Genomic DNA, 26,736 nt, shown 5'->3' on the forward strand with positions numbered 1-26,736 from the left:
TCCCTGAGCGCCCCCGATTTTGCCCCTGAACCCCCAAATTTCCCCCCTTTGCCCCCCAATTCCCGTTTCCCCCCCAATTCGCGGTGCCCCCCCCAATGCTCCTCCTGTCCCGGGGGTCCCCTCGGGCCTTTCACCGCCCGGGGGGGGCCCTGGGGGGGCTCGGCCCTGACCCCCCCAAAAACGGGGACACCCCCAAAAACGGGGACACCCCCAAAATCAACAGGGACACCCCCAAAACCAGCCGAGACCCCCCCCAAAATCAGGTCAGTGACTTGGGGGGCTCCTTTTTAGGGGGGTCCTGGGATTTGGGGGGGGTTCCTGATCTTTTTGGGGCAGTCCTGGGATTTTGGGGGGTTCCCGGCCCTTTTTGGGGGTCCTGTCTCCTTTTGGGGAGGGATCCTGGGATTTTGGGGGCTCTCAGGGTTTTGGGGGAGTCCCGCCCTTTTTTGGGGAGGGGTCCCGAGACTTTGGGGGGCGGGGGAAGTCCTGGGATTTTGGGGGGTCCCGGCCGCTTTTTTGGGGGGGTCGCGGTATTTGGGGGGTCCTGGCTGTATTTCGGGGGGGTCCCGGCCCTTTTTGGTGGGTCCCGGAATTTGGGGGGTGGTCCCGGTATTTAGAGGGGGTCCTGGCTCTTTTTTTCGGGGCTCCCGGCATTTGAGGGTCCCGGGATTTGGGGGGGGGTCCCGACTTTTTTGAGGAGGGTCCCGGTATTTTGGGGGGCCCCTTTTTGGGGGGGTCTCGGAATTTGGGGGGTGGTCCCGGTATTTAGAGGGGGTCCCGGCTCATTTGGGGGTGTCTCGGCCCCTTTTTTTGGGGGGGGGGGTCGCGGTATTAGGGGGGTCCCAGGATTTTGGGGAGGTCCCCGCTCTTTTGGGGCTGTCCCGGCCATTATTTTGGGGGGTCCTGGATTTGGGGGGCGTCCCGGCCATTATTTTGGGGGGTCCTGGTATTTGGGGGGTCCCGACCCTGGTTTTGGGGGGGTCCCGGGGGGTCCCGGCCCCTTTTGGGAGATTCTGGGCATTTCGGGCAGTTCCGACCCTTTCCTTGTGGGGTCCGGGTATTTGGGAGGGGTCTCAGCCGTTGTTTTGGGGGGTCCCGGCCATTTTGGGGGGGGTCCCAGTATTTGGGGGGGAGATCCCGACCCCTTTTTGGGGAGTCCCGGAATTTGGAGCGGTCCCTCATCTTTATTTGGGGAGGGGTCCCGGAATTTCGGGAATGGTGCCATTAATTGGGGGGGGTCCTGGCCCTTCTTTTGGGGGGGTCTTGGGCCTTTTTTTGGGGGGAGTTCTGGCTCTTTTGGGGGGTCCCGAAATTTTGAGGGGTCCCTGTCCTTTGTTTTGGGGGTGTCCCCAGTATTTTGGGGAGGGCGTTCCCGGACATCTTTGGGGAGGGGGCTCCCGGTATCTGAGGGATCCTGGCCCTTTTTTGGGGGGGTGCCAGAATTTGGGGGATGGTCCCGGTATTTGGGGGGTCCCGGCCCCTTTTTGCGGGGAGGGGGTTCGGGTGTTTGGGGAGGGGTCCCGGCTCCTGTTTTGGGGGTTCCCTGTATCTGGGGGGGTTCCCGACAATTTTTGGGAGGGTCTCGGCCCTTTCTGGGAGGTTCTTGGCATTTGGGGGGGGGTCTCGGATTTGGGGGAGGGGCTGATCGTTTTGGGGGGTTCCCCGCCCTTTTTTTGAGAGGGAGTCCCGGAATTTGGGGGCTGGTCCCGATATTTTGGGGGGTCCCGATATTTTGGGGGGCTCCTGCCCCTTTTTTGGGGGGCTGGTCCCAGTATTTTGGGGGGCCCTGGATCTGTACTTGGGAGGGTCCCGGTATTTGGGGGGGTCCCGGTATTTATGGGGGTGGAGGGTCCGGGCCCTTTTTTGGAGGGAGTCCCAGTATTTGGGGGGGTCCCAGCTCTTTTAGGGGGGGTCTCGGTATTTGGGGGGTTCCCACTATTCTGGGGAAGGGTCCTGATATGCTGGGGGGTCCAGGCCCTTTTATTGGGGGGGGGGGGTAGCAGAATCTGGGGGGTGGTCCCGGTATTTGTGGGGGGTCCTGGTTCTGTTTTGGCAGAGCCCTGGTAATTGGAGAGGGGGCGCGGGGCTTTGTTCGGGGGCCTTGGATTTGGGGGTTCCAGATTTTGGGGTCCCGGATTTTGGGGGGCTGTCCCGGATTTGGAGTGTTCGGGATGTGGGGTTCCTGATTTGGGGTGCCCCAGCTTCGGGGGTCCCCCGATTTTGGGGTGTCCCCGATTTGGGGATGTCCTGGATTTTGGAGCTTCGAGATTTTGGGGGGTCCTGGATTTGAGGTCCCTGATTTTGGGGTCTTGGTATTTGGGGGGTCCCGGATTTTGGGGTGTCCCCGATTTTGGGGTTTCCCAGATTTGGGGGTCCCAGATTTTGGGATGCCCCAGATTTGGGGATCCCGGATTTTGAGGTGTCCCAAATTTTGGGGGGTCCCCGATTTTGGGGTCCCCGATTTTGGAGTGTCCTCAGATTTTTGGGATTCCCAGATTTTTGGGTTCCCGAATTTTGGGATGTTCCAGACCTGGGGGGTCCCCGATTTTGGGGTGTTCCTGATTTGGAGGGTCCCGGATTTGGGTGCCCCCGATTTTGGGGATCCCAGATTTTGGGGGGTCCCGGATTTTAGGGTGCCCCGGATTTTAGGGGGGTCCCAATTTGGGGGGGTCCCGGTCCCCTTTTTTTGGCGGGGATCCCGGATTTTGGGGTCCCAAATTTTGGGGTGTCAGTATTTGGGGTATCCCCGATTTTGGGGTGTCGGTATTTTGGGTCTCCCCAATTTTGGGATCTCGGTATTTGGGATTTCCCCGGTTTTGGGGTGTCCCGGCTCTTTTTGGGGTCCCAGATTTTGGGGTGCCGGTATTTTGGGGGGTCTCTCACTCTGTGCCCCCCCCAAAGGTCGCCGTGCGGGGCCGGGGGCGCCCGGTGCCCGTGGGGAGAGTGAGGCGGGCTGCGAGCATGGCCGGTACTGGGATGGACTGGGATATACTGGGATGGACTGGGAGCACTGGGAGGGACTGGGATGGACTGGGAGCACTGGGAGGGACTGGGATGGACTGGGATATACTGGGAGGGACTGGGAGCACTGGGATGGACTGGGAGGGACTGGGAGGGACTGGGATGGACTGGGATGGACTGGGAGGGGATGAGGAGGGAATGGGAGGGGACTGGGAAAGGGAAATTGGGGAACTGGGAGCACTGGGTGGGACTGGGAATGGGGAATTAGGGAAGTGGGAGGGAACTGGGATGGACTGGGATGGACTGGGAATGGGAAACTGGAGAACTGGGATGGACTGGGAGAAACTGGGAGGGGACTGGGAGGGATTAGGGGGAACTGGGAATGGGAACTGGGAGCACTGGGAGGGAGTGGGAGCATTGGGAGTGGGAAATTGGAGAACTGGGAGGGACTGGGAATGGGGAATGTGGGAACTGGGAGCACTGGGAGGGAAGGAAGGGACTGGGAATGGGCAGTTGGGGGACTGGGATGGACTGGGGGTCACTGGGATTTGGGGGTCCCCCATTGGTGTCCCCAGGTCTGGCTCTGGGGGCTTTTGGGGGTTCCCGTTTTTGGGGTCTCTCAGTGTTTGGAGTCCCCCTCAGGTCTGGCTCTGGAATTGGGTCTGGGGGCTTTGGCCAAGGCTGCCCGGACGCGGCTGCGGGGGCAGGAACGGCCCCAGGGTGAGTGAGAGAGCCAAGAGACCCCAGACCCAACTGGGGCTGATCCCCAGATCCCCCCTGAGACCCCAGACCCAATTGGGGTCTGATGCCCCCCAAATCCCCCCACAAATCTTCCCCAAATCCCCCAGACCCAATTGGGGTCTCACCCATCCCAAATTTCCCCCAGCCCCATTTCGGAGGTCCCCCTCCCCATTTTGGGGGTCCCCATCCCCAATTTCAGGTTCCCCATCCCCATTTTTGGGCATCCCCCTCCCCAGTTTTGGGGGTCCCCACCCCAGTTCTGGGATCCCCATACCCATTTTGGGGGTCCCCATCCCAATTTGGGGGTCCCTCACCCCAATTTGTGGATCCCCACCCCAATTCGGGGTCTCCTCCCCTGTTCAGGGGTCCCCAACCCCAGTTCTGGGGTCCCTATCCCAAATTTTGTGTTCCCCCCTCCCCATTTTTGTGATTCCCGCCCCAATTTCGGGATCCCCATTTTGGGGTCCCCTCCCCATTTTGGGGTCTCTGTCCCGCAGGTCCCGCCCTGTCCGAGGGCAGCGCTGAGCGTTTGGTGGCCGCGCTCAGCCGGGCCCGGGGGGCGGCGCTCAAGGTGGGGCAGCTGCTCAGCATGGCAGGTGAGACCCCAAAGCACCCCAAAATACCCCAAAACGCCCCTAAAATACCCCAAAAACACCCCAAAAATACCCCAAAAACACCCCTAAAACCCCTCAAGGTGGGGCAGCTGCTCAGCATGGCAGGTGAGACCCTAAAATACCCTAAAATACCCCCAAACTACCCCCAAAATATGAAAAAAAACCCACAAAAATACCCCCCAAAATGCAGAAAAATGCCTGCATAAGATGCCCCCAAAATACCCCAAAAATATCCCCAAAAATACCCCAAAACCCCTCAGGGTGGGCCAGCTGCTCAGCATGGCAGGTGAGAGCCTAAAAATACCTCAAAAGTACCCAAAAAACCACCACAAAAAATACAAAAAATACTCCAAAAATACCCCCAAAGTACAAAAAAAATTACCCCAAAAATACCTCTAAATTCCCTCAAAAATACCCAAAAAACCCTCCCAAAATACCCCAAACCCACCCCAAAAATTTTAAAAAATACCCTTATAAATACAAGAAAATTACCCCCAAACACCCCTAAAATACCCCAAAAATACCCCAAAAATGTCCCAAAATAACCCTAAAATACAAAGAAAATTACTCCCAAAATACCCCAAAAGATACCCCCAAACACCCCCAAAATACCTCAAAAATGCCCCCCAAATTCCCCTAAAATACCCCAAAACCTCCCCAAAAATACCCAAATACAAACAGAATTACTCCCAAAATACCCCATGAAAATACACCAAATATACCCCAAAAACCTTAAAAAAACATCCCAAAACCCCAAAAATCCCCCCCTAAACCCCACAGATTTGGGTCTCCTGGTCCTGCAGCTGCAGGGTGGGATTTGGGGTCTCCCATCCCTTAAATATCCCAAAATCCCCCCTAAAATCCCGTGAGATCCCCTAAAATCTTATAAAATCCCCTAAAACCCCATGAAACCCCCTAAAACTCCATAAAATCCCCTAAATCCCTCAAACTCGGAGCTGCTGCGCCCGCAGCTGCAGGGTGGGATTGGGGGTCTCTCATCCCATGAACACCCCTAAATGCCCCAAAATCCACACAAAATCCCATAAAACCCTCTAAAACCCTATAGAAATCCCCTAAATCCCTCAGACTGGGAGCTGCTGCCCCCACAGCTGCAGGGTTGGATTTGGGGTGGGATTTGGGGTTTCCCATCCCTTAAATATCCCAAAATCCCCCCTAAAATCCCATAAACCCCCATAAAATCCCCTAAATCCCCCAGACTCGGAGGTGCTGCCCCCACAGCTGCAGAGTGGGATTTAGGGTGGGATTTGGGGTGGTTTGGGGTGGGATTTGGGGTCTCCCATCCCCTTTTCCCCCCCAATCCCATAAACCCCCCCCAAACCGCCCCAAATCCCCTCTCACCCCAGACGCGGAGGTGCTGCCCCCGCAGCTGCAGCCGCTGCTGGCGCGGCTCAGGCAGAGCGCGGAGCCCATGCCGGGCTGGCAGAGCCGGGTGAGTGACACAGCCCCAAAGCCCAAAAATCCCAAACCCCAAAATCCCCCAAACCCCAAAATCCCCCAAACCCAAAACCTCCAAATCCCAAAACAGCCCAAAATCCCAAACCCCAAAATCCCAAACACCCCCAAACGCTCATAATCCCAAATCGCGAATCGCAAACACGCCAAATTCCCAAAATCCCAAATTCCAAAAACCCCCAAACCCCAAAACCTCCAAAACCCCAAATCCCAAATCCAAGAAATTCCAAATCCCAAAACCCCAAATCCCAAATCCAAGAAATCCCAAATCCAAGAAATCCCAAACCCAAAACTCCAAACCCCAAAATCCCAAATCCCAAAAACCCCTAATTCCCCAAATCCCAAATCGCGAATCGCAAACACGCCAAATTCCCAAAATCCCAAATTCCAAAAACCCCCAAACCCCAAAACCTCCAAAACCCCAAATCCCAAATCCAAGAAATTCCAAATCCCAAATCCAAGAAATCCCAAATCCAAGAAATCCCAAACCCAAAACTCCAAACCCCAAAATCCCAAATCCCAAAAACCCCTAATTCCCCAAATCCCAAACCCCAAAATCCTAAAATCCCAAAACAACCCAAAATCCTAAATCCCAAACACCCAAACCCCAAACACCAAAAATCCCAGACTCAAACACCCCAAATCCCAAACACCCCAAAACCCTAAATCCCCAAAACCTCAAAAACCCCAAATGCCACAAATCCTAAATCAGCCCAAAATCCCAAACCCTAAAAACCCCAAATCTCAAAAATCCCAAAATCCTAAAATCCCAAAATCCAAAATTCCCAAAATCCCCAAACCCCACAAAAACCCTAAAACCCCCAAAACTTAAAAACCATAAACCCAAAAATCCCAAAACCCCAAAAACCCAAATCCCAAACCCCAAAAACCAGAAAAATCCTAAAACCCCAAAAAACCGCAAACCCAAAAAACCAAAAAAACCAAAACCCCAAAAATCCCAAAAACCCTGAAACCGAGACTGGGGGCTTTTGGGGTTTTTACAGGATTATGGGGAGATTTTTGTAGGATTTTAAGGAATTTTTGGAATTTTTATGGGGTTTTTATATGACATTTTAATATGGTTTTTATGGGGTTTTTATAGGATTTTGGGGTATTTTCCCATATTTTTGCTGTTTTTATCCAGGTTTTTTTGGGATCCCCTGATCCTGGACACGGAGCTGGGTCGGGAGCAGCTCCAGGAATTCCAGGATTTGGGATTTTATAGGATTTTCATAGGATTTTGGCCATATTTTCACCCAGAGTTTTGGAAATTTTGGGGGAAGTTTTGGTGGAATTTTGGGGATTTTTGGGAATTTTTCCCCCTATGTCCATCCTGGACATGGAATTCCCGGGATTTGGGGTTTTTAGGGGGTTTTAATGGGATTTTTATAGGATTTTTATGGGATTTTTGGGCTGTTTTGCCATATTTTGGGCATTTTTATCCGGATTTTTTTGGGATTTTTTTTGGGGAATTCTTTGGAATTTTTGGGAGTTCTCTCCCCAGGCTGTCCTGGACGCTGAGCTGGGCCGGGGCTGGCGGGAGCAGCTCCAGGAGTTCCAGGAGGTTCCGGTGGCCGCCGCCTCCCTGGGCCAGGTGCACCGGGGGCGGCTGCGCTGCGGGACCCCCGTGGCCATCAAGGTGCAGGTGGGAAACGGGGAAAAAATGGGAATTTTGGGGATTTTGGGGATTTTTTTGGAATTTTGCTGGATTTGGGGGGGATGTTTTGGAAATTTTGGGGGGTTTTGTGGGAATTTTTGGGGAATGTTCTTTGCATTTTGAGGATTTTTTTTTTCTTTGATTTTTGGGGAATTTTGGGGGCTTTAAAATTTTGGGGGAAATTTTGGGATTTTTAGGGAATTTTTTTGGGTGGGAATCTGGGAAATTGGAACGCGAATTTTGGGCATTTGGGCAGGAACTGAGGCTGGAATTTGGGAATTTGGGCTGGAATTTGGGTTCTGGGATAGGAATTTGGGCTGGAATTTTGGGGATTTAGGTGGGAATGTGGGAGTCTGGGTCGGGAATTTGGGGAATTAGGGCTGGAATTTGGGAAAGAATTTTGGGAATTGGGGGTGGGAGTTTTGGTGGGAGTCTGGGAATTTGGGCTGGAATTTTGGGAATTTGAGTGGGAATTCGGGCAAGAATTTGGGAATTTGGGCTGGATTTCAGGCCCAAATTGATGGATTTGGGCTGCAATTTTGGGAATTGAAGCTGGAATATGGACTCGGGGGTTGGAATTTGGGGAATTTGGGCGGGATTTGGGCAGGAGTTTCCGTGTTGGTGTCCCTGCAGTACCCGGGCGTCGCCCGCAGCATCGGCAGCGACGTCGAAAATCTCCTGACCCTGCTGAGCCTCACGCCAGGGCTGCCAAAAGGTGCCAAATACACCCCAAAAACACCCCAAAACACCCCAAAAGCACCCCAAAAAACACCCCAAAATCACCCAAAGCACCCCAAAATCACCCAAACCCCCACAAAATTAGCCCAAAATCACCTAAAATCGCCCCAAATTACCTCAAACCACCCTAAAATTAGCCCCAAACCACCTAAAACATCCAAAATTGCATAAAATCGCCACAATATCCCCAAATCAACCTCAAACCCACCCAAAATTACCTCAAAATCACCTGAAATCACCCCAAAATTACCTGAAACACTAAAAATCACCTAAAATCACCTAAATACCCCAAAATATCCCCACATCAGTCCAATTTCACCCTAAAATCACCCAAAATCACCAAAAATCACCCCAAACCCACCAATATTTACCTGAAATCACCTGAAATCACCCCAAAATCAACCCCAATTCACCCTAAAATCACCTCAAACTTAGCCTAAAACCACCTAAAATCACCCAAAATACCCCCAAATCAATCCAATTTCACCTGAAAATCACCCCAAATTCACCCTAAAATCACTCCAAATCACCCAAAATTAACCCCAAATAACCTTAAACACTCAGAATCACCCCCAAATCACCTAAAATGAACCCAAGTCACCCCAAAATTAGCTTGAAATCCCCCCAAAATCAACCCAAATTCCCTCAAATCACCTGAAATCATCCCGAAATTACCCCAAAAATCCCCACTTTCTCCCCCAAATCCCATTATTTATGCCCAAACTCCCATTATTTTCCCAAATTCCCCTTTTTCTCCCAAATTCCCATTATTTCCCCAAAATCCCATTATTTTTCCCCCCAAATCCCACTATTTATTCCCAAAATCCCATTATTTGATTCACCGAATCCCTTTATTTATTTTCCCCAAAATCCTCCTTTTTTATTCCCAAAACCCCATTATTTAGTTCCCCCAAAACCCCATTATTTTTCCCCAAAATTCCCTTATTTAATTCCCAATTTCCCTTTATTTTCCCCCTCCAAATCCCCACCTTTCTCTCCAACATCCCCTTATTTAATTCCCAAACCCCCATTGTTTCCCCCCAAATCCTTCTATTTTCCCCAGATTCCCATTATTTCTCCCAAATTCTCCTTATTTTTCCGCAAATTCCATTATTTAATTTCCACAAATCCCATTCTATATTTTCCCAAATTCCTGTTATTTTTCCCCCAAAATCCCATTATTTAATTCCCAAAAATGCTATTATTTATTTCCCCCAAATCCCCATTTCCCCCTCAAATTCCCTTTTTTTTTCCCCAAATTCCCACTATTTACCCCAATCCCATTATTTAATTCCCCCAAATCCCTTTATTTCCCCCCAAATTCCCATTATTTAATTCCCCAAACCCCAAATTCCCATTATTTATTCCAAAATCCCCACTATTTTCCCCCCAAAACCCCATTATTTATTTTCCTCAAAATCCCATTAATTATCCCTCAGAGTCCCATTATTTCCCCCAAATCCCATTATTTAATTCCCCAAAATTACACTGTTTTTCCCAAAATTCCCATTATTTGTCCCCCAAAATCCCATTATTTCATTCACAAAATTCCTTTTATTTTCCCCCAAATTCCCACTATATTTTCTAAAAACCCCATTATTTATTCCAAAATTCCCATTATTTCCCCAATATTCCCATTATTTACATCCCCCCAGAAATCCCATTATTTATTGGGCACTATTTCCCCTCAAAATTCTTATTTTCCCCCCTAAATTCCGACTATATTTTCCCAAAATCCCATTATTTATTTCCCCAAATTCCCCCTTTTCCCCCAAAATCCCATTATTTTTCCAAAAATCCCATTATTTATTTCCCCAAAATCCCATTAATTATCCCTCAGAATGCCATTATTTCCCCCAAATCCCATTATTTTATTCCCCAAAATTTCCATTATTTTTCCCAAAATCCCATTATTTATCCCCCAAATTCCCACTATATTTTCCCAAATTCCCATTATTTTTCCCCAAAATCATATTGTTTGTTTCCTGAAATCCCATTATTTACATCCCCCAAAATCCCATTATTTATTTCCCCCAAAATCCCACTATTTTCCCCCAAAACCCCATTATTTATTTCCCCCAATCCCATTATTTATTTCCTCAAAATCCCATTATTTTCCCCAAATTCCCATTATTTTCCCAAATCCCCATTATTTATTTCCCCAAATCCCATTATTTATTTCCCCAAAATCCCATTATTTGTATCCCCCAAAATCCCATTATTTCCCCAAATTCCCATTATTTATTTCCCCCAAAATCCCATTATTTATTTCCTCAAAATCCCATTATTTGTATCCCCCAAATTCCCATTATTCCCCCAAATTCCCATTATTTTCCCAAATTCCCATTATTTTTCCCAAATTCCCATTATTCCCCCAAAATCCCATTATTTACCCAAAATTCCCATTATTTCCCTCAAATCCCCATTATTTATTTTCCCCAAAATCCCATTATTTGTATCCCCCAAAATCCCATTATTTTCTCCAAAATCCCATTATTTCCCCAAAATCCCATTATTTGTATCCCCCAAAATCCCATTATTTGTATCCCCCAAAATCCCATTATTTCCCCCAAAATCCCATTATTTATTTCCCCCAATCCCATTGTTTTCCCCAAAATCCCATTATTGCCCCAAATTTCCATTATTTATTTTCCCCAAAATCCCATTATTTTTCCCAAAATCCCATTATTTGTATCCCCCAAAATCCCATTATTCCCCCAAATCCCCATTATTTATTCCCCCAAATTCCCATTATTCCCCCAAATCCCATTATTTATTTTCCCCAAAATCCCATTATTTATTTACCCCAAAATCCCATTATTTATTTACCCCAATCCCATTATTTTTTCCCCAAATGCCCATTATTTATTTCTCCAAAATCCCATGATTTCCATTCCCCAAAATCGCATTATTTATTTTCCACAAATGCCCATTATTTATTTCCCCAAATTTCCATTATTCCCCCAAATTCCCATTATTTATTTCCCCAAAATCCCATTATTTTCCCCAAATTCCAATTATTTATTTTCCCCAAATTCCAATTATTTATTTTCCCCAAAATCCCCATTATTCCCCCAAAATCCTGTTATTTTCCCCAAATTCCCATTACTTCCCCCAAATTCCCATTATTCTTCCCCAAAATCCCATTATTTATTTCCCCCAATCCCATTATTTATTCCCCAATCCCATTATTTCCCCCAAATCCCCATTATTTATTTCCCCCAAATCCCATTATTTATTCCCCCAATCCCATTATTTTTCCCAAAATCCCTGTTATTTCCCCAAATCCCCATTATCTATTTCCCCAAATTCCCATTATTTATTTCCCAAAATCCCCGTTATTTCCCCCAAAATCCCATTATTTATTTTCCCCCCAATCCCATTATTTATTTTCCCAAAATCCCCATTATTTCCCCCAATCCCGCTGTCCCCAGGCCTGTTTGCGGCGCCGGCGCTGCGGGCGCTGCAGCGGGAGCTGGAGCTCGAGTGCGACTACGAGAGGGAGGCCCAGAGCACCCAAAAGTTCCGGTGGGTTTGGGCAACTTCGGGGCTTTTTGGGGCTTTTTGGGGCTTTTTGGGGTTTTGGGGATCTTTTTTTGGGTTTTGGGGCGATTTTAGAGGGAGTTACGGGGGATTTTGGGGCTTTTTGAGGGGATTTTAAGAGGATTTTTGAGGGGATTTTAAGGCAGCTTTAGGGGAATTTTGGGGAATTTTAGGGGGGATTTTTGGGGCAGCTTTACGGGATTTGGGGGGGTTTGGGGGATTTTGAGGGGATTTTGGGGCAGCTTTAGGGGATTTGGGGGGATTTTAGGAGATTTTGGGGCAGTTTTAGGGCATTTCAGGGCAGTTTTAGAGCAGGTTTTGGGGGATTTTAGGGCAGTTTTAGGGGAGTTTTAGAGGGATTTTGGGGTTTTTAGAGGGGATCTTAGGGGCAGTTTTGGGGCAGTTTTGGGGGGGATTTAGGAAATTTAGGGGCAGGTTGAGGGGATTTTGGGGTGATTTTGGGGCAGTTTTAAAACAGTTTTAGGGCATTTTAGGGCACTTTTGGGGATTTTGGGGGGCTTTTAGGGGCAAACTTAGGAGCAATTTTTGGGGATTTGGGGGAGTTTTGGGGAGATTTTGGGGGATTTTAGGGGCACCTTTAGGAGATTTTTAGGGGCATTTCAGGGCGGTTTTAGGGCATTTTGGGGCACTTTCAGCGCAGTTTTGGGGGATTTCAGAGGGATTTGGGGCGGTTTTGGGGCATTTGGGGGATTTCAGACGCTGCAGCGGGGGCTGGAGCTCGAGCGCGGCTGCGCGAGGGAGGCCCAGAGCACACGGAAATTCCGCTCACTTGGGGCAAATTTGGGGCTTTTGGGGTTTTTGGGATTTTTGGGATTCTTTGGGGGTTTTTGGGGAGAGTTTTAGGGGTTTTAGAGGGAATTATGGGGCAGTTTTGGGGGATTTTAGGAGGATTTTAGGGATTTTCGGGATTTGGGGTCAGGTTTAGGGGAGGGACTTTGGGGCATTTTTGGGAATTTTGAGGGATTTTTAGGGGGGGATTTGGGGCAGTTTTAGGGGACTTTGGGGGCATTTGGGGGAATTTTATGGGGCATTTTGGGGCAGGTTTAAGGGATTTAGGGGCAGGTTGAAGGCATTTTTAGGGCAGTTTTGGGGGAATTTGTAGGGGATTGCATGGCAGTTTTATGGGAATTTGGGGGGATTTAGGGGCAGTTTTAGGACACTTTTGGGGCAGGTTCGGGGATTTCGGGGGTTTCAGGCGCTGCTGTGCGAGGGAGGCCCAGAGCGCCCGGAAATTCCGGGGCTGCGGGGAAATCTGGGGGGATTTGGGGATTTTAGGGGAATGTTGGGGTTTTGGGGACTTTTTGGGAATTTCTGGGGTGAGTTTTGGGGTTTTTTTGGGGCAGTTTTAGGGTTTTTGGGGGGAATTTTAGGGGGTTTTCAGGCAAATTTTAGGGGAATTTTGGGGGATCTGGGGGATTTTGGAGGGGATTTTGGGATGATTTTAGGGGATTTTGGGGCATTTTAGGGGCAGATTTAGGAGATTTAGAGGAATTTTAGAGGGGATTTTGGAGCAGTTGTGGGGCGTGTTTTGGTGGATTTTAGGGGATTTGGGGTCAGATTTTGGGGCCGTTTTAGGGGATTTTAGAAGGGATTTCAGGGCAATTTTAGGGGAGTTTTAAGGGAGTTTTAGGGGATTTTGGGCACTTTTAAGACAGTTTTAGGGCATTTGATGGGATTTTGGGGCAGGTTTAGGGAATTTTCTTGGGGTTTATTTGGGATTTGGGATTTTTGGGATGTTCTCAGGTCCCTTCTGAGTTCTGACCCCTTTTTCTGGGAGGGTTTTTGGGATGAATTCTGCAGTTTCTGGGTGGATTTTTTTTTGGTTTTTTGGTTTTTTGCAGATTTATGGATTTTTTTCATTTTTCCTTGGAATTTTTGGGATTTGGGATTTTGGGATGTTCCTGATCCCTGCTGGGCTCTGACCCCTTTTTCTCGGTGGGGTTTTTGGGGCGAGTTTTGCGATTCTTTGGACATTTCTGGGTGGATTTTTGGGGGGTTTTCATGGAATTTAATGGAAGTTTTGGTGATTTTTGGTATTTGGGTTTGGGATTTTTTGGATTTGGGTTTTTTGGATGTTCCCAAGTCCTTCCTAAGTTCTGACCCCTCTTTTTGGGTGGGGTTTTTGGAGCAATTTTTGCCATTTTTGGGCCCTTTCTGGTGGATTTTTTGGGATTTTCGCTTGGAATTTTCAAGATTTTTTGGGATTTGGGATTTTTGGGATTTTCCTGATCCCTCCTGAATTCCAACCCCTTTTGCCAAGTTGGATTTTTGGGACGATTTCTGCACTTTTGGGGTCATTTCTGGGTGGATCTTTGGGGGATTTTCTTGAATTTTGGGGGTTTTTTTCACGGATTTTTTGGGATTTTCACTCGGAATTTTTGGGATGATTTGGGATTTTTGGGATTTTCCAGGTCTCTCCTGAGTTCCAGCCCCTTTTTCTCTGGGGGAGGGGGGGTTGGGGTGATTTTTTACACTTTTGGGCCATTTCTGGGTGGATTTTTTGGGGGATTTTCACCATTTTTTTTTGCGGGGGAAGGATTTTTGCTTGGGATTTTTGGGATTTTTTGGATTTCAGGATGTCCCCAGGTCTCTCCTGAGTTCCGACCCCTTTTTCTGGGCGGGATTTTTTTGGGATTTTTGCAATTTCTGCACTTTTTGAAGTTTTGGGCCATTCCTGGGTGGATTTTTCCTGGATTTTTTGGATTTTCACTTGGAATTTTTTGGGATTTTGGAATTTTTGGGATTTTGCAGATCCTTGCTGAATTCCGACCCCTTTTTCCAAGTTGGATTTTTGGAGCGATTTTTTCACTTTTGGAGGTTTTGGGCCATTTCTGGGTGGATTTTTGGGGTTTTCATCTGCTTTTATGGAATTTTTGGGGGATTTTTGTGATTTGGGATTTTTTGGATTTTTGTGTTCCCAGCTCCCTCCTGGGCTTTTCCAGCTGGGGTTTTTGGGGCGATTTTTGCACTTTTGGGCCATTTCTGGATGGATTTTTTGGGGTTTTCATGGATTTTTGGGGGGTTTTTTCCCAGATTTTTTTGGATTTGCACTTGGGATTTTGGATTTTTGAGTTTTTCCAGGTCACTCCTGAGTTCTGACCCCTTTTTCCAAGTTGGATTTTTTGGGCAATTTTTGCACTTTTTGAGGTCTTGGGCCATTTCTGGGTTGATTTTTTTGGGAGTTTTTTTTGGATTTTGGGGGTTTGGGAGTTTTTGGGATTTGTGTTTCAGATTTTTTTGGGGGTTTGGGATTTTTGGGGTGCTCCCCGATCCCTGCTCTGTTCCAAGCCCTTCTTCTGGGAGGGCTTTTGGGGCAATTTTCGCAGTTTCTGGGTGGATTTTTTGGGGGGTTTTGGTGGAATTTTGTGGGATCTTTCAGGATTTTGGGGGTTTGGGGATTGTTCCAGGTCCCTGCTCTTGGTTCCGACCCCTTTTTCTGGGAGGGATTTTTGCACTTTTGGGCCATTTCTGGGTGGATTTTTTGGTTGGGTTTTGGTTTTTTTGTTTGGTTTGGGGGTTTTTTTGGGTTTTTTTTTGTTTTTTTTTTTTTTTTTTTGCCAGTTTCATGGGATTTTGGGGATTTTCACTTGAAATTTTCAGTATTTTTTGGGATTTCGGGATGTTCCCAGGTCCCTCCTGAGTTCTGACCCCTTTTTCTGGGAGGGATTTTCTCGGGGTTTTGGCTGGATTTGGTGGAATTTTTTCGAGATTTTTGTATTTTTCACTTGGAATTTTCAGAGATTTTGGGGTTTTGGGGATTGTTCCAGGTCCCTGCTCGGTTCTGACCCCTTTTCCTGGGAGGGGTTTTTGCACTTTTGGGCCATTTCTGGGTGGATTTTCTCGGGGTTTCGGCCGAATTTTATGTAATTTTTTCGAGATTTTTGGGGTTTTCACTCGGAATGCTTCGGGATTTTGGGGATTTTGGGATTGTCGCAGGTCTCTCCTGAGCTCTGACCCCTTTTTCTGGGAGGGATTTTTGCACTTTTGGGCCATTTCTGAGTGGATTTTTTGGTTGGGGTGGGTTTTTTGGGGTTTTTTTTGTTTTGTTGTTTTGTTTGTTTGGTTTTTTTTTTTTTGTGGGGGGGGTTTTGTTTGTTTTTTTGGTTTTTGGTTTTATGGGTTTTTTGCCAGTTTTTTGGTTTTTTGTGGGTTTTTTTGGTTTTTTTGGGTTTTTTTGCCAGTTTCATGGTATTTGGGGGGATTTTCACTTGAAATTTTCGGGATTTTTTTGGGATTTTGGCATGTTCCCAGGTCCCTCCTGAGCTCCGACCCCTTTTTCCTGGGAGGGATTTTTGCACTTTTGGGCCATTTCTGGGTGGGTTTTTTGGTGGTTGGTTTGTTGGTTTTGGGGTTTTTTTTGGTGTTGTTTGTTTTGTTTGTTTGTTTGTTTGTTTTTTACCAGTTTTATGGGATTTGGGGGATTTTCACTTGAAATTTTTGGGATTTCGGGATGTTCCCAAGTCCTTCCTGAGTTCCGACCCCTTTTCCTGGGAGGGATTTTTGCACTTTTGGGCCATTTCTGAGTGGATTTTTTGGTTGGGTTTTTTTGGGGGGGGGTGGGGTTTGTTTTTTTTTTTTTTGGTTTTTTGGTTTTTTTGGGGGGGGGGGGTTGTTTGTTTTTTTGGTTTTTGGTTTTATGGGTTTTTTGCCAGTTTTTTGGGTTTTTGTGGTTTTTTTTTTTTTTTTTTTTTTGCCAGTTTCATGGGATTTTGGGGATTTTCACTTGAAATTTTCGGGAATTTTTGGGATTTCGGCATGTTCCCAGGTCCTTCCTGAGTTCTGACCCCTTTTCCTGGGAGGGATTTTTGCACTTTTGGGCCGTTTCTGGGTGGGTTTTCTCGGGGTTTCGGCCGGATTCGATGTAATTTTTTTGAGAGTTTTGGGGTTTTCACTCGGAATGTTTCGGGATTTTGGGGATTTTGGGATTGTCGCAGGTCTCTCCTGAGGTTTTTCTGGGAGGGATTTTTGCACTTTGGGGCCATTTCTGGGTGGGTTTTCTCTGTGTTTCGGCCGAATTTTATGTAATTTTTTTCAAGATTTTTGGGGTTTTCACTCGGAACGTTTCGGGATTTTGGGATTGTCGCAGGTCTCTCCTGAGCTCCGACCCCTTTTCCTGGGAGGGATTTTTGCACTTTTGGGCCATTTCTGGGTGGGTTTTTTGGTGGTTGGTTTGTTGGTTTTGGGGTTTTTTTTTGGTGTTGTTTGTTTGTTTGTTTGTTTTTTACCAGTTTTATGGGATTTGGGGGATTTTCACTTGAAATTTTTGGGATTTTTTGGGATTTCGGGATGTTCCCAAGTCCTTCCTGAGTTCCGACCCCTTTTCCTGGGAGGGATTTTTGCACTTTTGGGCCATTTCTGAGTGGATTTTTTGGTTGGGTTTTTTTGGGGGGGGGTGGGGTTTGGTTTTTTTTTTTTTGGTTTTTTTGGGGGGGGGGGTTGTTTGTTTTTTTGGTTTTTGGTTTTATGGTTTTTTTGCCAGTTTTTTGGTTTGTTTGTTTTTTTTTTTGCCAGTTTCATGGGATTTTGGGGATTTTCACTTGAAATTTTCGGGAATTTTTGGGATTTCGGCATGTTCCCAGGTCCTTCCTGAGTTCCGACCCCTTTTCCTGGGAGGGATTTTTGCACTTTTGGGCCATTTCTGGGTGGATTTTTTGGTTGGGTTTTGGTTTTTTTGTTTGGTTTGAGGTTGGTTTTTTTTGGTTTTTTTGCCAGTTTCATGGGATTTTGGGGATTTTCACTTGAAATTTTTGGTATTTTTTGGGATTTCGGGATGTTCCCAGGTCCCTCCTGAGTTCCGACCCCTTTTTCTGGGAGGGATTTTCTCGGGGTTTTGGCCGGATTTGGTGGAATTTTTTCGAGATTTTTGTATTTTTCACTTGGAATTTTCAGAGATTTTGGGGTTTTTGGGATTGTTCCAGGTCCCTGCTCGGTTCTGACCCCTTTTCCTGGGAGGGGTTTTTGCACTTTTGGGCCATTTCTGGGTGGATTTTTTGGTGTTTGTTTTTTTTTTTGGGGGGGGGGTGTTTTTTGTTTGTTTGTTACCAGTTTTATGGGATTTGGGGGATTTTCACTTGGAATTTTCGGGATTTTTTGGGATTTCGGCATGTTCCCAAGTCCTTCCTGAGTTCCGACCCCTTTTCCTGGGAGGGATTTTTGCACTTTGGGGCCATTTCTGGGTGGATTTTCTCGGGGTTTCGGCCGAATTTTATGTAATTTTTTTCGAGATTTTTGGGGTTTTCACTCGGAACGTTTCGGGATTTTGGGGATTTTGGGATTGTCGCAGGTCTCTCCTGAGTTTTTTCTGGGAGGGATTTTTGCACTTTGGGGCCATTTCTGGGTGGATTTTCTCGGGGTTTCGGCCGGATTCGATGGGATTTTTCCGGCATTTTCCGGCATTTTCCGGCATTTTCCGGCATTTTGGGGTTTCCCAGGTCCCTGCTGGGCTCCGATCGGTTTTTCCGCGTGCCCGCCGTGGTTCCCGCGCTCAGCGCGCGCCGCGTGCTCTGCACCGAGTGGGGGCGGGGCGCGGCCCTGGAGCGCTGCCGGGACCTCCCTCAGGAGCGGCGCGACCAGGTGGGGGCGGCGCCGGCCGCGCGGCCTCGGGGCATTCCGGGGGTTTCGGGGATTTTTGGGGGTTTTGGGGCACTTTGGGGTTCTGTGGGGGGTTTTGGCGGGATATCGGGTGGGTTTTAGGGGGTTTTGGAGGGATTTTTTGTGATTTTTTTGGGGGGATTTTGGGGCGATTTTTGGTATTCGCGGGGGGGGGGGGATCTTGGATTTTTAGGGGGGCTTGGATTTTTAGGGGGGTTTTGGGGGTTTGGGCGGGGTTGGGGGGATTTTGTGGATTTTGGGGCGATTTTTGGTATTTGCGGAGGGGATTTTGGATTTTTAGGGGGATTTTTGGGGGGCTTTGGGTGTTTGGGCGGGGTTGAGGGGATTTTGTGGATTTTGGGGCGATTTTTGGTATTTGCGGGGGGGATTTTGGATTTTTAGGGGGATTTTTAGGGGGAGTTTGGAGGGGGTTGGGGGAATTTTGGGGCGATTTTTGGTATTCGCGGGGGGGGGATCTTGGATTTTTAGGGGGATTTTTGGGGGGTTTGGGCGGGGTTGGGGGGATTTTGGGTGGATTTTTGGTATTCGCGGGAGGGGGATCTTGGATTTTTAGGGGGTGTTTGGGCGTTTGGACGGGGTTGGGGGGATTTTGTGGATTTTGGGGCGATTTTTGGAATTTGCGGGGGGGATTTTGGATTTTTAGGGGGGTTTTGGGGGTTTGGACGGGGTTGGGGGGATTCTGTGGATTTTGGGGGGATTTTGGGGTTTTTTTAAGGGAGTTTATTGGGAGTTTTTGGGGGGCTGAGGGGATTTGGGTTCTTTGGGGGACTTTTGGGGAGATTTGTGTGGGGTTTGGGGATTTGGGAGAATTTGGGGATTTTTAGGGGGCGATTTTTAGGAGATTTTGGATGTGGATTTAGGGGGAATTTGGAGGGATTTTTGGGGGTGATTTTAGGGGGGGGTTGGGGAGATTTGGGGGAATTTTGGGGTCTTTGGGTGGTGCCGGAGCTCCCCCAGGAGAGCAGAGAGCAGGTGGGGACGAGGGGCACCAAAATTGGGGGGATTTGGGGATTTTGGGGGGGTTTGGGATTTTCCGTATTTTGGAGGGAGATTTTGGGATATTTAGGGGGATTTTTGGAGACTTTTGGGGGGATTTGTGCGTTTTGAGGAATTTTTGGGCGGGGTTGGGGATTTTTTGGGGGATTTTGGGAAGTATTTGGGTTTTTTGGGGGAATATTTGGGGGACTTTGAGGGGATTTTGGGGATTTTGCAGGGGATTTGGAAGTGAATTTTGGGGATTGGGGAGGACTTGGGGGGATTTTTAGAGGGGATTTGGGGGAATTTTGGGGGGGATTTTGGGGTCTTGGGGCGGTGCTGGAGCCTCCCCCAGGAGCGGCGGGACCGGGCGGAGGGGCAGCGAAAATTGGGGGAGGTAGGGGGAGAATTTGGGATTTTTAGAGGGATTTGGGGAAATTTTGGGGGGATTTTTTAGGGGGATTTTTTTAGGGGGATTTTGGGGCGATTTTTGGTATTTCGGGGGTATTTGTTGGGGGGAGGGGTTGGGGGATTTTGGAGGAATTCTTTGGGATTTTTGGGGGAATTTTTGGGATGATTTGGCGGGGTTGAGGATTTTGGGGAGAATTGGGTTTCTTTAGGGGGATTTTTGGGTGTTTTGGGGAGGTAATTTGGGGGGGTTAGGGGGAATTTGGGGGGGCTTGGGTGATTTTGGGGGGATTTGAGGATTTTTGGAGGGATTTTTGGGGATTTTGGGGTTTTTTGGGGAGAATTTTGGGAGTGGATTTTGGGGGAATTTTTGGGGGTGTTGGGGGATTTTGGGGGGTTTTTAGGGGTATTGGGGTGTTTAGGGGGATTTTGGGATTTTTTTCAGGGGATTTTGGAGGGATTTTGGGGGTTTGGGGGATTTTAGGGGATTTGTGGGGATCTGGGATTTTCTGGGGGAATTATTGGGGGGATTGGGAAATTTTGGGGATTTTAGGGGGGATTTTGGGTTTGTTAGGGACATTTTTGGGAATTTGGGATTTTTGGGGAATTGGGAGAATTTGGAGGTAATTGGAGACATTTTGGGGGATTTTGGGGGGCATTTTTATGGGGATTTTTAGGGGTTTTTGGGTGGGAATGTGGAGAATTTGGGGATTTTGGGGGGGATTTGGGATTTGGGGAGATTGGGAATTTTTAGGGAAGTTTTGGGAGGGATTTGGGGGTTTGTCTGGGGGGATTTTGTGGAAGTTTTATGGGAATTTTTGGGGATTTTTTTTATTATGAGGGATTTTGGGGGCGGATTTTTGTGAAGGTTTTATAGGAACTTTTGAGACATTTTGGGGGATTTTGTGGCATTTCTACTGCATTTTTTCGTGTTTTTTTAAACAGAATTTTCATAGTTTGGGGATTTTTTTCAGTTTTTTTGGGCTTTTAATGCCCCTGCTCCCCAGCTTTAACCCTTTCCCCCCCCGAATTTAACTCTTTCCCGCCCAGATCTGCACGGAGCTGCTCCGCCTCTGCCTCCAGGAGCTTTTCCAGTTCCGCTTCATGCAAACCGACCCCAACTGGGCCAATTTCCTCTACGACCCTGAGCGGCACAAAGTGAGCAAAAAAAATCAGAATTTTGGCCAATTTCGGGAAATTTGTGGAATTTTAGGGGGATTTGGGGAGGTTTTAGGGGATTTTAGGGGAATTAAATGGGATTTCAAGGGGATTTTTAGGGATTTTTGTCCAGGATTGTGGGGGGAATTTTTCAGGATTTTTGGGGATATTTTTCCCCAGGAGTTTTTGAGGACTTTTTTTTTTTTTTTTTTTTTTTTTTTTTTTTTTTTTTGGTGATTTTTTAGGATTTTTTAGGATTTTTTGAGGATTTTTGGAGCATTTTTTTATTTTTTCAGGATTTTCCTTCAGGGTTTTGGGGGATTTTTAAAAAGAATTTTGGGGATTTTTTGAGGGCTTTTTTGGGGATTTTGGAGGATTTTTTGGGGATTTTTTCAGGATTTTTTTGATTTTTCCAGGAATTTTTTGGAATTTCTTGAGAATTTTTCAGGATTTTTTGGAGACTTTTTTCAGGATTTTTTTTTTTTTTTGTTATTTTTTTCAGGACTTTTGGGGGATTGTTTGGGGATTTTTTTTTTTTTTTGACAATTTTTCCAGGATTTTTGGGGATTTTCTTGAGGATTTTTTCGTGACTTTGCGGGTTTTTTTAAAGAATTTTCTGGGATATTTTTGAGGATTTTTTCAAGGATTTTGGGGATATTTTTCAGTATTTTTGGAGGGGGTTTTTTTGAGTATTTTTTTGTATTTTTTGAGGATTTTGGGAGGATTTTTTCAGGATTTTTGGGATATTTTTGGGGGATTTTTTTAGGAATTTTTTAAGGACTTTTTGAGAATGGTTTTTTGGATTTTTTAAGGATTTTTTTCAGGATTTTTGGGGGATTTTTTTTTTATTTTTTCAGGATTTTTCAGTTTTGTTTTTTTTTTTGAGGATTTTTTGGGGACCTTTTTGGGATTTCAGGTGGATTTTTTGAGGATATTTGGGGATTTTTTTGAGGATTTCTTTGAGGGGGGGGAAATTTTTAGGCATTTTTGGAATTTTTTTCAGGATTTTTTTTTGTTTTTTAGGATTTGGGACAAATTTTTGGGGGATTTTTTTAGGAGAGCCCAACCACCTCCCCATGCCCCAAATTTGGGAATTTTTGGGGATATTTTTGGGGATTTATTTGGATTTTTGGAGTTTTTGTCCCCAGGTGACGCTGTTGGATTTCGGGGCGTGCCGGAGCTTCGAGAAGGAATTCACCGATCTCTACATCGAGGTGGGGAAAAATTGGGAAAAAGAGGGAAAAATGGGAAAAATAAGAAAAAAAGAGAAAAAATGGGGGAAAATTTGGGGAAAATGGGGAAAAAAACCCTGGAAAATGGAAACAATTTAAAACTTGGGGGAAAAGGGGAAGAAAGGGGGAAAATGGGAAAGAAATAAAAATTAAAAATTGGGGAAAATGGGAAAAAATAAAAATGAAAAAAATGGGAAAAATGGGGGAAAATTAAGGGAAAATGGGAAGAATTGGAAAAGAACAGGAAAAAATGAGGAAAAATTGGGCAAAGCCCAGGAAGAAATGGGAAAGAAAGCAAAAAATGGGGAAAATGGGAGAAAAATGGGAAAAAATTAGAAAAAGAGGGGAAATGGAAAAGAATAGGAAAAAACAGGAAAAAGGGGAAAATGGGGGAAAGTGGGGGAAAACAGGAAAATGGAATAAAATGGGGAGAGATGGGAAGAAATTGGCAAAATTTGAGAAAAATTGGGGAAAATGGGAATAAAATGGGAGAAAAATGGGGGGGGAAAGGGGGAAAATGGGAAAAAATAATAGAAAAATCTGGGAAAAAACAGGAGAAAAATCTTGAAAATGGGAAAAAAATGGAAAAAAGTGGAAAAATGGGATAAAACAGGAAAAACAGTAAAAATTTTTTAAAAATTGGGGAAAAAATGGAAAAATGTGAATAATGGGGAAAGTATGGGTAAAATGGAAAAAATGGCGCAAAATGGAGAAAAGGGGGAAATAATGGGAGAAAAACTGGGAAAAGGGGGGAAAAAAGGAGGGAAATGGGGAATTTGGGGAGATTTTGGAGGATTTTGGGGGATTTTATGAGGATTTTGAGGGGATTTTGATGGAAAAAACCCAGAAATAAAATCTGGAAATTATGTAAAACCCAGAAATTTGGGTAAAAAATCACAATTTTGGGGTTTCAGGTGATTCGGGCTGCGGCTGACAGGGACGAGGAGAAAATCCTGAGCAAATCCCGGGAGCTGAAATTCCTGACGGGCTTCGAGTCTCCGGTGAGAACGGGCAAAAATCCCAAATTTTGGGGCAAATCCCCCTCAAATTTTGGGTAAAAAACCTCCAATTTTGGGCCTTCTTGTTTCCCAAATTTTGGGGCAAAGAATCTCAAATCTTAGGCCTTTTAACTTCCCCAATTCTGGGACAAAAAAAAAAAAAAAAATTGGGGCCAACCCCCCCAATTTTGGGACCAAAACTTCAATTATCACCCTAATTTTGGGGCAAAACCCCTCAATTTTTGAGCCCCTTTCACCCCAATTTTGGGGCCAATACTTTCCAAATTTGGGGGGAAAAGCCCCAATTTTGGGACCTATTTCTCCCAATTTGGTCCTTTTTCCTTCCTCCATTTTGGGGCAAAAAAAACAGTTTTGGGGCAAAACCCTCTTAATTTGGGGGCAAACCCCCCAATTTTTAAGCCACTTTCACCCCAATTTTGGAGTCAAAACCCCCAAATTTGAGCCTTTTCCCTTCCCCATTTCTGGGGCAAAACCCCCAATTTTGAGACCACTTTTACCCCGATTTTGGGGAAAAAAACTGATTTTGGGGCCCTTTTCACCCCAGTTTTGGGCTTCTTCTGTTCCCAATTTTGGGGCAAACCCCCTGAATTTGGGGCAAAAAAAACCACCAATTTTTTTGAGACCACTTCAAAAAAAACCCAATTTTTAGGCCAGTTTTGCCCAATTTTGCAGCCAAAACCCCAATTTTAGGCCACTTTCACCCCAATTTTGGGATCAAAAACCCCCAGTTTTGGCGCTTTTTCCTTCCCTAATTTTGGGGTTCTCTCCTCACCCCCAGTTTTGGGGTCTTTTCATTTTTTGGTTCTTTCTGACCTCAGTTTGAGTCCCTTCCACCCCGAATTTTGGGGTTCCCCAGTCTGGGGGTTCCTCATCCCAGTTTTGGTCTTGTCACCCCAATTTTGGGGTTTTCCACTCCAATTTTGGGCTTTCTCACCCCAATTTTAGGATTTCTCTTATCTAATTTTGGGGTTTGCCCCAGTTTAGGGGTTCCCCGCCCCAATTTTGGTCTCTGTCACCCCAAAATTTGGGGTTTCCCCACCCAGTTTTGGGGTTCTTCACCCCCAAACATTCACAGTCCCAACACCCTAATTTTGGGGTTTCCCCTCTGATTTTGAGGGTCCTCCCCCTCCAATTTTTGGTTTCCTCACCCTCCTAATTTTGGGGTTTTGCCCTCCCGATTTTGGACTCTCCTGCCCCAATTTTGGGATTTCTCTTGTCCCAGTTTTGGGGTTTTGCACCCCCCCAGTTTTGGGGTTCCTTCCCCCAAAGTTTCCTTTTCACCCCAAAGTTTCCTTTTCACCCCAAATCTTGGGCTCTCTCACCCCCCCCAATTTTGGGGTTTTGTTTCCCAGTTTTGGAGTTCCTCATGCCAAATGTTTGGGTTCCTCACCCTAATTTTGGGGTATCCCCCAATTTAGGGTTTCCTCACCCCAATTTTGGTCTCTCTCACCCCAAATTTTGGGGGTTTGCCCCCCAGTTTTTTATCTCTTCCCCCCAAATTTTCCCGTCCCTCCTGACCCAAATTTTGTTTCTTCCCCAGGCCATGGAGTCCCTGCACCTCCAGGCCGTTCTGCTGCTGGGGGAGCCTTTTTGGGGTTCCCAGCCGTTCGATTTTGGGGCCCAGGGCACGGCGCGGGGGGTCCGGGGGCTGCTGCCCCAGATGCTGCGGGGCCGCCTGGGGCCGCCCCCCGAGCCCAGCTACGCCCTGCACCGCAAGCTGGGCGGCGTCTTCATGGCCTGCGCCCACCTCGGGGGGCGCGTGCGCTGCCGGGAGCTCTTCCTGCAGCTCCACAGCTCCTACTGGCGCCCCGACAGCGCGCCCCAACACCCAGCGGGGAAACGCCAGGAGCACTAAAGGGGGATTGCAACCCAAAAGTGGCGTCGCGTCTTCCAGAATCCCAGAATGCAGGAACGGACCTTAAAAAGCACCTGCTTCCAACTGACCATCGCCTGAGCTCTGTCTCTCCGAGACCTCGTTCGCACTTCGATCTCCCGAGCTCCCATTTCTTGTTCAATAGAATCCATGAACAAAACAATCTGGTTTTGTTCTCCTATGGTCTCATTTGTGCTTTCACTGGGGCAGAGGCACCTCTTCCTCATGGCGCCTTAAGCCTGGATGGACCCATGGGCAGGTTCCTTCCAGCCACAAGCATTCCAGGATTCTGTCAGGGACTCCCTGCCCTTCTTCCCTCTGCTTCCAGCTGCAGAATGTGCAGCAAAGCCGCCTTTGCTGTCTGCTCAGGGAGCCCAGCCAGGTGCTGCAGCCTGACCCTGCCCTGCACAGCTCCCCTGGCAGGCACGGCAGGAGCAGCGCCCCGGCAGCCTCAGCAATCGCCCTCTGACATCTCTGGCACTCACTGCCATGGGCTGCAATTCCAGCTGCCAGCAAGGAAAAGATGCTCCTGCCCTTCAAGGCCAAAGTCTGAAGGGGCCAAGACACAAGTGCAGCAAGATCTTACAAAGACATTTCACTACCAGCCTCCATAACTTCATCCAGGGCTGTTTGAGCACCTGGATGGGGAAGGAAAAAATAAAATCAGGGGAGGGTCTTTGGCTGGGAGCTGCCACAGTAAAGAGAGACCTTGGAAGGGAAAAGGAGCAGACCAAGGAAGGCAGGAGAGAAAGCAGGACACAAATGGCAACCAGCTGACAAGGTGGCACTCTGAAAACCAAACCTGGACTTATGGAACAGGAATGGGACAGAAAGGAAGAATTCTGAAACTTGATTTACTCTGTTTCTCTAAACAACCTGTGCAGCCAGGACTTCACCACCCTCACAGGGAAGAAGCATTTTCTAGATCAAACATGAATATGATCCCTTTTACTCTGAGCCCAGTAAATCACAATGAGCTCAATTGTGGTCGTTTTCATCAAGGGCCCAAGCTCTCTGTGCCAGCACATCCAGCAAGCCTCAGGCAGGACAGCATGGGAACCAAGTCACAGCTGAGGGACTCAGAACATCTAACAGCAGTAGGGCACACTGCTCATGTTTGATATAATAGACAGCACTGAGAAGGATAGGTAATGACAGCCTCTTCATCACCCCAATCCCTTCTCCCTTTTAAACTTTCTCTGAAATTACCAAAACTGCTCTTAAAATTCCTTTCTCTTTGTCAATCCCAGATGTTTTGGGAGCAGACTCAGGAAGAGAGCACAACATTAATCTGTTGTTATTCAGACATGGCTTGTTGTTCGTCTTTCCCTACTAAATGACAGCAGTAGATCTTGAGAATAACCAGATATCCTGAGGAATTTTTCCTGCAACAAGTTATTTTCCTATCATGGTCCATCTGTAATTGTATTACTTATTTAAAGACCACTATAAATACAGTACAGCACCTTGCAATTACTCCCCCTTCTATCTGTAAACCTCAAAGTCTTCCAGGTCTGAACAACAGGAAAAACCCTGTGTCACCCTTTGGGGATATGAACATCTTTAGGGTTTGGACGCATGCCGGGATAGCCACTGTAAGAGCTGGATGGACTGGAAAACCAACTGATGTAACAGTATTTTCTGGTGAGAGGCAAATCCTGCTGCTGCTGCTGCCCCAGGAATTTTTTTTCATTTGAGAAGCATCAAGAAA

General features: G+C 47.0%; 2 protein-coding genes across 2 annotated transcripts in view; both read left to right on the top strand.

The window, feature by feature from the left end:
* Positions 1–26,736, top strand: part of LOC131093416 (zinc finger protein OZF-like) — a 71,916-nt gene that overhangs the window by 23,206 nt on the left and 21,974 nt on the right. The window lies entirely within an intron of this gene.
* On the top strand, positions 136–25,327 carry LOC131093404 (atypical kinase COQ8B, mitochondrial-like). Its single transcript, XM_058040560.1, has 13 exons — positions 136–263; positions 2,902–2,968; positions 3,604–3,681; positions 4,200–4,298; positions 5,681–5,766; positions 7,294–7,434; positions 8,080–8,161; positions 11,619–11,712; positions 18,180–18,321; positions 20,794–20,901; positions 22,050–22,115; positions 23,048–23,134; positions 24,693–25,327. The coding sequence occupies exons 2-13, from the start codon at positions 2,962–2,964 to the stop codon at positions 25,005–25,007; spliced, it is 1,305 nt and encodes a 434-aa protein (XP_057896543.1). The 5' UTR covers positions 136–263; positions 2,902–2,961; the 3' UTR covers positions 25,008–25,327.

Source organism: Melospiza georgiana, chromosome 25 (assembly GCF_028018845.1).
Source record: "Melospiza georgiana isolate bMelGeo1 chromosome 25, bMelGeo1.pri, whole genome shotgun sequence".
In the NCBI taxonomy this organism is placed as follows: Eukaryota; Metazoa; Chordata; class Aves; order Passeriformes; family Passerellidae; genus Melospiza; species Melospiza georgiana.